We start from the raw sequence: 13,817 nt of genomic DNA, 5'->3' as shown, positions 1-13,817 counted from the left end.
CCGCCCTGGTCCGAGACTATTCTATTGGCTTGCCTTTAGAGTAGCCTGTTCAAAAATAGACTGCATGGATGGGTGACCTTTCACCCCTATGATTTTCCATGCAGTCTGCATCAGACGGGCCAGTTTGGACTTTAATTATACAGACAGGTTACCAAACCAAGCTGTAATACCGTATCTGATGAGACTCTCATACAGATTGGTAGAAAAGTAACATACATTTTTTATCTACACCATGAACTCTAAGGCGACGTAGAAAGTGCAGTCGTTGTTGTAGTCTGCTACACAGGCTATCTACATGGGTGTTCCAGGTTAGTGTGTTATCGACAAAAATCCCAAGATATTTATATGAAGAGACCTGCGAGATGGACTGCGTGGATGACCACAGGTCTGTGGTCATGCCGTTACTGGCCATCAAAACATAAAAAAATTACCCCCCCCCCCCCCCCCCCCCTTTCATGCATTCATGATGAAACATAATACCTATTATTACCACGCGCAGGAGTGGTTTGTGAACAATAAACCATGCCTAGGGGTGGTCGTTAGGCCCGAGGCGCAGCCGAGGGTCATTAGACCCCCCTAGGCATGGTTTATTGTTCACAAATCACGACTGCAAGTGGTGTAAAGATTTTATACAACTGCCACATTCATCCAACCTTATTTCTATACAATAAACACACATTAATCGAAGATTTATTGAAAAAACCATCCGCCAGAAAAAGTTGTTCCCACAACTACAAAAAAGACAATTTGCCTCTATGTGGAAGCAGATCGGAAGTGCATCCAACCAACTAACACATCCAACTGTGTATTATTGGAATGATTGAGAGAAGTTGCCTCATGTGGAAGCAGCTTGAAGTGCATCCAACCAACTAACACATCCAACTGTGTATTATTGGAATGATTGATTGAAAATTGTATTACCAGATGCAGAATGGGTACAATACAGTACGGCTCAATACACACAATTGTTAAGGGAATGCAGACCTACTTTCCATAGAACTTCATTCTTAGATGCTTCTATAGAAAGTAGGTAAAACAAATTAAAAAGTTTTCTTTGCCCTATAGGAAAAAATTCTAAATGGAGGAAAAGCTATCTAAGTTGATCGGATGAACGGTTCTTGAGATATGCGAAGGATACGCAAGCACACATGCAGATAGTTTTCTTCCTTTATAGTTAAATCTGACATGCTTCTGTGTATCTAAAATGCAGAAAAAGAAGTCGCCATGATTTGATACCTGAGATATCAAACGTTGGTCATGGCTCCTGGTATTGGATATTTGTATTAGCCTGGGAAATTATCTGATCCAATACCTTATTTTATCCCGGTATCGGCCTGATATGCAGGATTGTCTCCATAGCTATAATATCACTCTGCACAACATCTCCTTCCACTGCTACACCGATGATACTCGGATATACCTCCCACTCACAACAGCTGACTCCACCGGCCTAGACCGCCTGAAGACCTGCCTAGGCAACATAAAGGAGTGGATGTCACAAAACCACCTACAGTTAAATGAGAGCAAGGGGGAGATCATTCTGTTTGGCACCCCCACCGCAGTCACTCAGAGCTCCAGAAACATGGGAAGCCTCTCCTCCTTGGTGAAACCCAATGTGAGAAACCTTGGGGTCTTATTTGACTCGGATCTCAATTTCCATAAACAAGTAAGATCAGTAGTACAGTCCTGTTTCTTCCAACTGCGCATCATCTCAAAAATCAAGTCCTTCCTCTCCCCCAGCGACCTTCATAAAGTCATCACCATGCTCATTTTCTCACGACTGGACTACTGTAATTCCCTCTACTCTGGTCTCCCGGACAAAACCATCCTCCCCCTCCAGCGCATTCAAAATTCTGCTGCCAGGCTGGTCTCAGGCACCAGAATGAGGGACCACATCTCCCCAGTCCTTGTCTCTCTCCACTGACTCCCAGTGAGGAAGAGAATACATTTTAAAATTCTGCTTTTCACATACAAAGCCCTCAATGGTCTCGCTCCGGCCTACATTGAGGAACTCTTGGTCCAACACATCAGCTCCAGGTCCCTCAGATCAAATTACCAACTGTGTCTGAGGGTCCCGCGGGCCAAACTTGTGACAAAGGGTTTCCGGGCCTTTGCAGTGATGGCGCCGACACTGTGGAATAAGCTCCCCCTCTGGATGATCACTAGTTACTTTGCTGTTGTGTTGTGTGTCTGAGGTGTTCTTATGTTCTGTCTGTCCGTCTGCCTGGTTCCCTGTTTCTTTGTCCTGTCCATTTATTCGTATTATTTTTTTTCCCCGGGCTGCGCCCCGGACCGATGTAAAAATTGACTGGGGGGCGCATTATAAATGCTAATATCATATCATATATCATATCATATCCTTGATCCTTAAGTGGAGGAGGTATTTTGTTTGGTGGTTTTTTTGTTTGTTTATTAGGGTTTGTTTTAGCTTTATTCTTCCAAGTCTGCAACATAAAGCCAATGTACAGTACATACAATTGATGATTAAATTAAGATAAAAACAAATTCCAACTAGAAGGGCACTCAGGGGGATACCTATACCCACACAAGCAGACAAAGCCCTACCCATCTGCTTAACATCAGCTATGAAAATGTGTTATTAGGATAGCGCTATATTTCAATCCTGCCATAAAGCAAAACACCTCACTATAATTTACGTCAACTTTGGAACTGCTGACTTTTACTGTAACTGCTCACTCAACACTCAATTGCACCACATTCAATTCTATTTCTACAGTTGTAAATGGTCTCTTAAATAATAATAATACATTTTATTTTGAGGCGCCTTTCAAAACACCCAAGGTCACCTTACAGGGCATAAAACAAAACAGTCAAGATTAAAACAATGATCTTGACAAAAGTGTCAGTGGAGTTAAAAACAAGACAAAAAAAATTTATATATATGAAATATAAAACGGTGGCACACAGGGTACAGTTATAGTGAGTATACCCAGTCTGCAAGGCAGTTAAAAAACAAGGTTAAGAAAATAATAAGAAACAACAAGAAGTATAAAAAACAGTGAAGTTAAAATAACAGACAAACAAACAGCAGGGGGTATTGGCCAGTGACTGAGGTTATAGTGAATATGCGAGTTTGAACAGATGGGTTTTCAATTGTGATCTGAATGATGAGAGTGAGTCTGACTGTCGGATGTGTGGGGGCAGGGAGTTCCAAAGTCTGGGAGCCGAGCAGCTGAATGCTCGGGCACCCATGGTGCTGAGGCGTGAGCTGGGGATGGATAAGAGTCCAGTAGAGGGTAGAGTAGAGTTTACCGACAGCTGGATAAAAGGTAAATACCCAGAAATGCAAACATTTGCAAAGATAATGCTGAGCTTGTTCGGCTCTACATATAATCTGTGAGCAGACATTCTCTGTTATGAACTTGAACAAGAGTCGCGTGAGTGAGGTCCAGACTCCAGACTGACTCCCACCTGCTCGATATTTTACGCATCTCAACCACTGCTCTCAAACCAGACCGTGCATGTGTACTGCAGTCCAGATCTCATTTTCACCACTCATTAGTTTCAGTAAGTTGCTTGTCTCTTGTCTTGCTCATGTGAAATTGATCATTTGTAGTTTCTGCGTGATATGAGTGAGTAAAATGAAGCCTACATGGCATGTTTCTCAGCTTCACAGAACTTAAAAAAGGATCTCTATTTCTATGTGTACAATTCTCTCTTGGTGATGTGTGTCTAGATGTGGGTGAGATGAGAAAAACACTGATTGTTGAGTAAGAGACCTACACCTGGTGTCTTGGCTACATTTGAAAAAGAAAAAAGTATATCGTCATTGCACTGTAAATCTTGTAATCCAGTGGCTGTGGCTTTGTTGTGTTCAAACAGTATGTGACATTTTTACATTTAAGTTTGACATATTTAGTACATTTGCTGAAATACAGTTGTTCTTAATTTTCTCACTTGCTACGTGAGAGTTATGTTCTCAATTGTGGCTGTGTCTGACGAAAGTTAACAATAAATAATATTAGGAATAAATGTGCCTCCTGCGTGAACTGTGCATAGCTGATTAGACTGTATTTTAACTTCGGTCATATGGTGGTACTTGGAAAGCCAGCTACGTTCTCAGGTGGTACTTGGTGTAAAAAGGTTGAGAACCACTGGTCTAGCTAGTTTGGTTAGCTTAGTAGGCTATGCACTAGCAGGAGGGTTAGTAGCCTATCGCTAGCAGTACCGGCAGCTCCAGCTGAGGTCAGGACTTACCATCGAGGCCCAGAAAACTGGGCCTGATGCGGGGAGTAGACTCAGTAGGATCCGCTGATTCTTGTGGAGTATCCCAGTGCGATTGCGGAGAAAAGACAGGGACCGGTGTCTGTGAGCTAGCGGGCAGAGCTAGCCAGCTAGCTAGCTAGCCCACTTGTCCAGGCAGCCGCAGGGTTTTCCGTCGTCAGATTCTAGAAAACTAAGCGTCTGATTGCGGCGAAAAGTTGCTAAAACTAACAGCATAAGTATAACCACAACTATCCGATAAATGTGCACAAGCATTTGTATTAGGGCTGTCAGTTTATTGCGTTAATTAGATTGATTAATTAATTACACAGCAAATTATCGCGTTATGAAAATCAACTCAAAATTAATTAAAACAAAAAGAAATGTAATTCTTTTTTATAATATTTATTTTATTTTATTTTTTTATCTCATTCATTCCATAAGAACGTAGAATAAACATTTACAAACTTTTTTTTAAATGGTCCATTTGCATGTTCTTCGTATCTGATTCTAGGGACATCTATGGATCTCAGGGAATGTATTCCCAGTGTCAGAAATACTGTGTCTGTTACTAGGCTTGAGTAAATTGTAATGAACCAAATGAGAATATCAATTCAATTTTTTTTTACTGTGAATAACACCATGCTAAAATTTACCAGACCTGAAAAATCTAAGTAAATTAATAAAGGGAAGATGATTAAACAGAAGGTTTTGTAGATACAGTACTGAATTCTGCCATCTGGACACATGCAATTTGATATATGATTATAGAATATAAAATATCAGGCCTAAAATGGTTATGCGATTAATTAGATTAATTAATTACAAATCCTGTAATTAATTAGATAAAAAAAATGTAATCACCTGACGGCACTCATTTGTATCTCACAAAAATAAAAAATAAAGTTATCTCCTTCTCCAGAGACTGTGTCTTCTGCCCATAATGTGCATTCTTCCCCAGAACGTTACTTTAAACCAGCCGTCTCGTTTGGCCAAATAGCAAACATTCGAAATACTTCATCTTTAAACACAAGTTGCCTAGCGAACACAATCTTGTTGTACCTAAGATTTTGTGCATAGATCACTAGATTTCTCAGCTTTTAATTATGTGGGCATTTCCTGATGACAAGATGGACAATTGGCCATATATTATGTATGATATTAAATATGGTACTTAACCTACAAGCATGAAACTGTTCTTGACAGTACAATATTGATGCAACTAAGAAATCAGCTGGGAAAAAATTTCTAATGCATAGATATTTCACCTACAATACGAGACTGACTCTGGCATGGTCGTACTGTATGTTGTAAGGTGTTGCCAGATAACTCAGTTGATTACAGGAGTCTAGGTGAAGCTCAGTAGCAACCTCTTGCATTTATGCTTACCCTCATTATTGAAAATTTGAATTTGAAAAATATTTGGGAATCTGGGTCCTTGGTCTGCCGTCAGGTTGTGTGCTAGGTTTCATCCAAATTGTATCAAAACTGCACAATTTCTGACTGGTACAGACAGACAGAGCAGCAGTGATTGCAATACTCACTCGAACACTTTGCACAGCACGAGTGTAATTAAAACATAACAGAAATTGGTAAAATGGCGAGATGCTACAATTAAATGTAAATGACACATTATTACCCATTCCAGTGAGTACACATTAGAATACAACATAGTGGTGAACACTGTCAATATCGTCTGTTCCTCCCTGTGATCAAATTCTAAACATTGGATCATTTGGAATTTATAAGACAATATTATGACAACGTACAACTATTGACAAGGTGGATACATTTTTATTCTCTCTCTCTCTCTCTCTCTGTTCTTCCCTCAGAACCGCATGCACGAGAGCATGAAGCTCTTTGACTCCATCTGCAACAACAAGTGGTTCACAGAGACCTCCATCATCCTCTTCCTCAACAAGAAGGATTTGTTTGAAGAGAAGATCGGCAGGAGTCCCCTTACCATCTGCTACCCTGAGTATTCTGGTAAGGCACTGGCGTAAAACATGCAGGTCAAGCTGCTCTTTTTTTTTATTTTTTTGGTATGTCTTGGGTTCTTGGGTGTTTTGACAGATTTTTCATCAGTCTTGAGTATAAACTTTTTTTCTTTTCTTTTCACCATGGATTGTGATTTATTTATGTTTGACATTGATTGATGGTGTCGGGCAAATTGGCTTGCATGGGTTGTTAGCAAGATACTGTAGACCCTAGTCTCCAGAGAGAAGGACAGTTATGTGGCTGTGGTCTATCTATTAGCTTCTAATTTAAAATCCCTCCTCACACTTCAATTCAGAAGTGCATGCCGCATACTTTAACAAATCTGAATACTTTCAGTCTTAAGAGAAACGGCCGTCGTCTGAGCAGTTTACTCCTGAGCTGAAATGTAATTCAATAACATAGCCATGTTCAGATCATAGCCATATCCTGGATAGCTTCTATGTTGCTTATAACTGAAAACCAAACTGCATATTAACAAGCCAGGTACTGTCTTGTGGTCCCATATTTAATAATTGTGGATAACCGTTAAATCCAGGCTTTAAATATTCATGCCTCTTGCTTCCCTGTTAGACTGTATTGGATGTATTTTATCCCGTGCCTGTCAGTTTGGATAACCCAGACCTTGGTTGTTCCTGGTGGATTCTGACATTTACACATATCTTTGGCTCTGAAATGCACGGTATTGTGCCGAGACTGAGTGTATTTAGTTAGCTAGCCTTGCTGAAGGTACACACACATTACTGCTCTGTTTGCACCAAATGTCTATTTTTTTTGGCATTGTTGTTGTGTTTTACCATGTGTTTTTTTTCTCCATGGTGAACAAAGCTATTACTTGAAGACTTTGATTCTAATACTCAAATTAAATGACTAATCTCATCCCAGTAATCACGTATCAAGCCCCTGAATCAGATCTTCAAAAAGTGTTCACTGTCAGTGTCTGTGTTTTAGTTTCTCCCAATGTCACATGCATTCCATTTACTTCTACAAGCTCTAGTCATAATAATACAAATAAATAATAGCACTGTTCGAAAAGACTTGGTTGCGATTTTGATTAAAGGTTACATACCACTATTGACTTGCACTAGCATTGCTAACAAAATGCTAAAAGGAGGCTAACAGCATTTCTCAGAAATCAAAACACAGGCGAGTGAAGTTTTTAATATTTTTTGTATAAAGGTCTATCCTTTTCAACAGCATAGACTTCTAATCTAAATCTACCATCAAATCCGAATCCCTTTAATTTTGTTGAGTATTTCTGATCTGTTTTTCCCCTCTCGTCGTCCTCATCCTAGGCGCCGGCACGTATGAAGAAGCGGCCTCTTACATCCAGTGCCAGTTTGAGGACTTGAACAGACGAAAGGACACGAAGGAGATCTACACCCACTTCACCTGTGCCACTGACACCAAGAATGTTCAGTTTGTCTTTGACGCCGTCACAGATGTCATCATAAAGATCAACCTGAAAGAGTGTGGCCTGTATTAAAGGTCAGCCCCCCCCCCCCTCTCTACTTCCATTACAGCCGTCTTGTTCTGGTCAAGTCAAGTTTATTTGTAGAGCCCTTAATCATAGTTGTCTCAAAGGGCTTTAGTAAGGGACACCTGCTGACCTTCACCCTCAGTCAAGACAAGGAATACCTCCCAGGGGGGGGGTATAAGAAAGAGGGATCCCTCTTCTGTGACAGGCGTGTAATAGTGCCATGTGCCATGGGATGGGGGGGGGGGGGGGGGGGGCGGGCAGGCGAAGGATGATAAACAATAACAGGGAGAAGGAAGGTCATTGTTGCTGAAGTGTGAGCAGGGATGTAATGGAGGATAAACCCCCCTAAACTAAATCTTTCCACCTTTTTATTTGTGAAATAGTTTACCCACCTATAAATTATTTAAATACATTGTAAATTATAGGAAATTGTGTCAGATCAATGCAAGTTACAGTATGTGATAATAGGGTAATTTGAGGAAATAAATCAAAATAATATTGTATATATTTTTTTAAATAGATGTTTTTGATATATTATAAGGATTATTCAGGCACTCTTGCACAGAGCAGGGAGATACTAGTGAAATGTCTTTATTAATCGTGCAAAAAACAAAAGACCTGAAAAGTGTTATCATTGCCCCTCTACCAGCTACACATATTCAGTGTTTACGTCTTCAAGAGCACCTTATAACCTACTGGAGCCTACAACATTAGTATACTCTATTGAGCACATTTCCATCTATTAAATGTTTACATAATACATATTTAAATACATCTGTGCTTATTGGCGTTACTATGATCATTGACTGGATGTTACATGTCATTGTAGACGTTTTATCTTTGTGTGACTGAATAAACCAGAGACAGTATACAATGTATGTCATGCCTACTGTCTGTATTTATGATGCTCTGATTGATTGATTGATTGATTGATTGATTGATTGATTGATTGATTGATTGAAAACTTTATTAACAGATTGCATAATGGGTACAGTACAGTACAGCTCAATACATACAATTGTTAAGGGAATGCAGACTAGTGAAAGACTTTCGTCTTGTTTACATCAGGGTCCCCCATTTTCAATTCATCATAACATATATGACATTTACATTTACATTTACATTTAGTCATTTAGCTGACGCTTTTATCCAAAGCGACTTACAAGTTCTGTACGACAAGACAGCAAGAAGGGTACAACTCTATCAGCTGAGTAACAATGTTCATCAAGTGTTGCGTGTTACAGTGTAGGTTAGTTTATTAGGACAAGTGCATGACAGTAAGGTTAGTCAGGGTTAGATTTTTTTTTTTTTTTTTTTTTTTTTTTTTTTTTTTTAATCATTTCAGATAATGGTTGAAGAAGTGAGTCTTTAGTCGACGGCGAAAGATTGGACGGGATTCGGCTGTCCTAACTGGGATGGGTAGTTCATTCCACCATTGTGGGGCAAGGACTGAGAATAGGCGGCTTCTCTTTGATGACCCTCCGGGAGCTTGGATAGGAGTAGGTCTGAGGCGGCCAGAAGATGCAGAGCGTAGGGGTCTTGAGGGTGTGTAGTTAGAGACCATTGACCGGAGGTAGGCGGGAGCGGTTCCCTTTGCTGCACGGTATGCTAGGTCGAGGGCCTTGAAGCGGATACGTGCAGCAATGGGGAGCCAGTGCAGGTCCCTAAGAAGTGGGGTGACATGGGCCGACTTCGGTAGGTTTGATATCAGGCGGGCCGCTGCGTTTTGAATGAGTTGAAGAGGCTTGGTGGCAGTGGCCGGGAGGCCAGCTAGCAGTGCGTTGCAGTAGTCGAGGCGGGAGATGACTGTTGATTGGATGAGGAGTTGGGTGGCTTCTTTTGTCAGGAAGGGGCGTATCCTTCTGACGTTGCTCAGGAGGAATCTGCAGGTTCTGGTTGTCGCTGCGATGTGAGCAGAGAAGTTCAACTGGTCGTCGAGGACAACACCAAGGTTCTTGGCGGTCGGGGACGCGGTCACAGCTGCATTCTCGACTGTGATGGAGAGGTCGGTCAGGGGGGAGGATTTGGCCGGCAGGTGGAGCAATTCTGTTTTGCTTAGGTTCAGTTTGAGGTGGTTGGTCGTCATCCAGGCGGAGATGTCGGACAGACAGGCCGAGATCCGCTCAGAGACGTGGATATCTGAGGGAGGGAAGGAGAGGAAGAGTTGAGTATCATCGGCATAACAATGATATGAGAAGCCATGAGACGTGATAATGTTACCCAGTGATTTAGTGTAGAGGGAGAAGAGAAGGGGTCCTAGGACCGAGCCCTGGGGGACACCCGTCCGGAGGGGGCGGGTGGCCGACAGAGTCCCTCTCCATGACACTTGGTAGGAGCGGTCGTTGAGGTATGATGTCAGCCATGTCAGCGCAGATCCAGCCACTCCCATTCCTGCGAGGGCCGCGAGGAGGATCTGATGGTTGACTGTGTCGAAGGCTGCAGATAGATCTAGGAGAATCAGGACAGAGGAGAGGCCTTTCGCTTTTGCTAAGTGAAGTGCCTCTGTGACCGCAATGAGGGCCGTTTCTGTGGAGTGGCCAGTCCGGAAGCCAGACTGATTGGGGTCTAGGAGGTCATTCTGTAAGAGATAAGCAGTAAGTTGGTTGGATACAGCACGTTCAAGTGTTTTAGAAAGAAAGGAGAGAAGAGAGACAGGACGATAGTTGGCTATGACGGTGGGGTTCAGGGTTGGTTTTTTTATGAGGGGCGTGACTCTGGCTTGTTTTAGGGAGGTGGGGACACACGACATACAGTCAGACAGACAGTACTGCTACATCTATACATTTATGACATACCAGATTTGCAAATACAGTACTGTTTGTGATACAAAAAGAGCCCAGAAAAGAGAGTATATACATTTGACGTAGAAACTGTAAGCTGTTGTTACCATTTCTAGTTTGAAATCGTCTTTGCGGACCCCTAGGTTATTGTTCTGTCCTCTCTTTTTTGTTCTGCAGCGTGGGTGTCTTGGGAGGAGGCTTGAGGACTGCTGGGGCTGCTCTGACTTGCAGTAGACGATTTGGGGAAAGTAGGCGTGACTAAACGAACTGAGCAGGTGGTCGTGCTGCACACAGGACCTCCATTCCACTAATCTGGGGACTTATTTCAATTCATGTCTCTTATTCTTTACTGACAGATTTTTTGATTTTTTTTACCATGGTCAACGCAGAGAGGAAGTGATTAGGGGTGTCTTGTGTAAACAATCACTGTGAGTTAATTTAAGAGTCCTGTAATTCTTATGGCCTTTGTGTCCGTCACACAGAACTGGCAGTTTAGAGTAGAGCCTGGCCGATATTGGCTTATCACCGATATATCAGTATCAGCGTTTATGCTACCAATATCCCGCCGTTTGATTAACCGCCTTTAGGGAGTGGATTTTTTTTATTTAAATTTTTTTAGATAGCACAAAGATACTGGTAAACAAAGAGATCTTGAGATGTCGGAATCCAAAAGTACCAGCCATGTCATGCTATCTCACTGACAAAGTGAGCTAGCATGTGCAAAGTTAAGCTAAAGTTAAGCTATTTTAAGATAGCTTAAACTTGATGGGAGGAAAACGCCATGGGCATGGCCAATTTCAAAGGGGTCCCTTGACTTTTCACTTCAAGATATCCGAATGAAACTAGACTCAATAGAGCCACACAAGACTCCTCTTTACAGCCAGGCTAATTGATGCTAGTCACATGCACAATTAGGCCCAAACTAGGCAGTTATTTTGCATTTAGTACAAATACTACTACTATAGATACGATAGATATTCATATTCACAGTACATTTTGTACAGTACATATTTTTGTCAACTCTTTGATGACTAAGTTTGAGGGATCCTTGCTATACATTTTTACTCTGTATTGGCATCTGCCTCAAAACCCCAGTATGGGTCGGGCTCTAGTTTAGAGACCCTCTGTTGTCTCTTCAAATATTTTTGTAGGGCGTCACAATACTATGCATGAGGACCAAAAACAAAACTGCTAATTTTCAATTGAGTTTCATGGCTTCATCTCAAGGTTTTCCTAACTGACATGTGTTGCATTCCCTCTTAGCTGTGAGGCTGTATCAAATAATCTTTTTCATTGAATATTTGCTCTCTCTCTCGTTTCATTTTATTTGTCCTTTTTTGCATTTGTTGTTATATTTTATTTGAATTTTGGGTTGCACTTATATAGAATTTCCATCTATTGGTTGTGTGAATACCATAATTTATGTATGGGCCTGGATTTTACATGGAACCATTTGATGTATATATACTCTTAACAGTTCTGTCTTGAGTTTTAGTAATCCAGAGTTGTTGTTTTTTTGTCTAGATTGAAAAGAATTGAGGTTATTTTTGCCAGTGCTATGTAGCTGTGTACGTAGTAAAAAAAAAAACGAAACTAAATTAAAACAGTTTGTATTGAACAATATTTTTATACTTAGGACATGTCACTGCAGCCCAAGACGTGTAAAGCTGTATTATTAAGGGACAACTCTTGTTTGTTCTGCCATCATTTCACAGGACTTTGTAAAACATGAATAATTAATACCTGCATGAACGACAATTTGCCATTCACTGCTTGATATTTTACTAGGAGACACATTTCTATTCTAGGTTTTTTTTTTTTTTTTTTTTGATGTAAGTCCAGAAGAATAAAACTGACCATAATAAACACATGAATCGGGAGCTCCCGTAGCTCACCGCGTATCTCGGCGCTATTTCTGCGTCGAGGACAACAGTGCTCGTCACGGATCTGGGGTACACAAGTTCGATTCCCGGACCCACCGTATTTTCTCAGAGTGTCTTCCCCTACTCTACATCCCATTCAACCTGTTTCTGTCGGTCATGCTTGACCAGAAAAGCGATAAACGCTAAAAAGTTTAATTTTTTTTTTAAATAAACACATGAATCTTCAACAGAACATTAGTTACAATGGGAGAAAGTGTTGTTATATATTAAATGGTGTCACGCTCTCTCTCTCCCTTTGTTAGAATTATGTTGCCAATATAACCCAAGTGCGGTTCCGGGCGGTGGAATGGGTGACTTCTTCCACAGAACATTATGATGTACAGCCAGCGTTCCTGAAAGTTAGTCGGGAGTTACATGTCTGGTTGAGTTTTGAATGTGTGCAGTTGTATTGTTCCTCTTAACACTATTAAATGATGGCACTAAACTTTTCTTCTTACCTTGTGTTCTGTTAAATGCGTAATGGGGTCGGGATCAATTACCTATCACTTCAGAATTGAAACGGGAATAACCGTTTACAACGATGGAATGTTCAGTCTTATTTTCTTGTTAATAGGTCGTATAATACCTTTTCATGGCAAAAAAGTTTTTTCAGTGTTTAAATTTTTTGCCTGAAGTCATTGAATTGAAAAGGAATCGATCCCCAACCCTGATGCCTAATCGATAGCAAACTGTCAGCATCTCTTACTGCTCGCCCTATATCCACTGTAAGCCTTTATTGTAGGTCAGTGAATCACTGAAAGGTAAAAGGTCTCTTTCAGCCAAATGGACCAGACAAGCAGGTCATGCAGAGTAGAAAGATTGCTGTAGACCTCTCTATCTCTCTCTTCTCCCTGTCTCCCTCTCTCCTCTCTTTCTCCTCTCTCCCTCTCTCTCTCTCTCTCTCTCTCTCTCTCTCTCTCTCTCTCTCTCTCTCTCTCTCTCTCTCTCTCTCTCTCTGTGTGACACACCTTCCATCCCTTCCATGCTTCAGCGGTGGCCCACTGACTCATCTCAGCAGCAGCCCCGCTCTGGGCACCGCAGACCTTTAAAACACAGATCAGTCGCTCTCTTCATTGTCTCTTATATCACATGCCATCTTTGTGCGCCATTTCCGTCCATATACACAGGAGAGAACGGCAACAGTGTCTCTCCCAAGGGCGATAACTTTCGGGAACTGGCTACTGGTAAATACGTTTTTTTAACTGTTCAATACACGGTACGTCTGCACTATTGTGACGTTTCAGTAGCAACGGCTCGGAGACAGAAAGAGATTGGAGTTAATGCATCTTTATTTCATGCCTCTACATTTCATAAGAAAGGACAAAACTCAATAGATTTACAATCCCTTTTTCATAATAAAGCAACATCCGTCTAGTCTTTCCCTCTTTCTCTGTATTCCATTATAGTTTTCTGAAT

General features: G+C 41.2%; 1 protein-coding gene across 1 annotated transcript in view; it reads left to right on the top strand.

Annotated features, from left to right (window-relative positions):
* The window catches only part of gnai3 (guanine nucleotide binding protein (G protein), alpha inhibiting activity polypeptide 3), a 75,405-nt gene extending 62,570 nt beyond the window's left edge, over positions 1-12,835 (top strand). Inside the window, exons 7-9 of the mRNA XM_084333748.1 lie at positions 6,057-6,210; positions 7,515-7,707; positions 10,657-12,835. Coding sequence (XP_084189874.1) covers positions 6,057-6,210; positions 7,515-7,705 — 345 coding nt within the window. The 3' untranslated portion in view covers positions 7,706-7,707; positions 10,657-12,835. The remainder of the gene's footprint in view (positions 1-6,056; positions 6,211-7,514; positions 7,708-10,656) is intronic.
* Positions 12,836-13,817: the final 982 nt, after the last annotated feature.

This window comes from Notolepis coatsorum (genome assembly GCF_963971535.1).
Source record: "Notolepis coatsorum genome assembly, chromosome: 17".
Lineage (NCBI taxonomy): Eukaryota > Metazoa > Chordata > Actinopteri > Aulopiformes > Paralepididae > Notolepis > Notolepis coatsorum.
The sequence above is the reverse complement of the archived record's forward strand: the minus strand, read 5'-3'. Positions and strand labels throughout refer to the sequence as shown.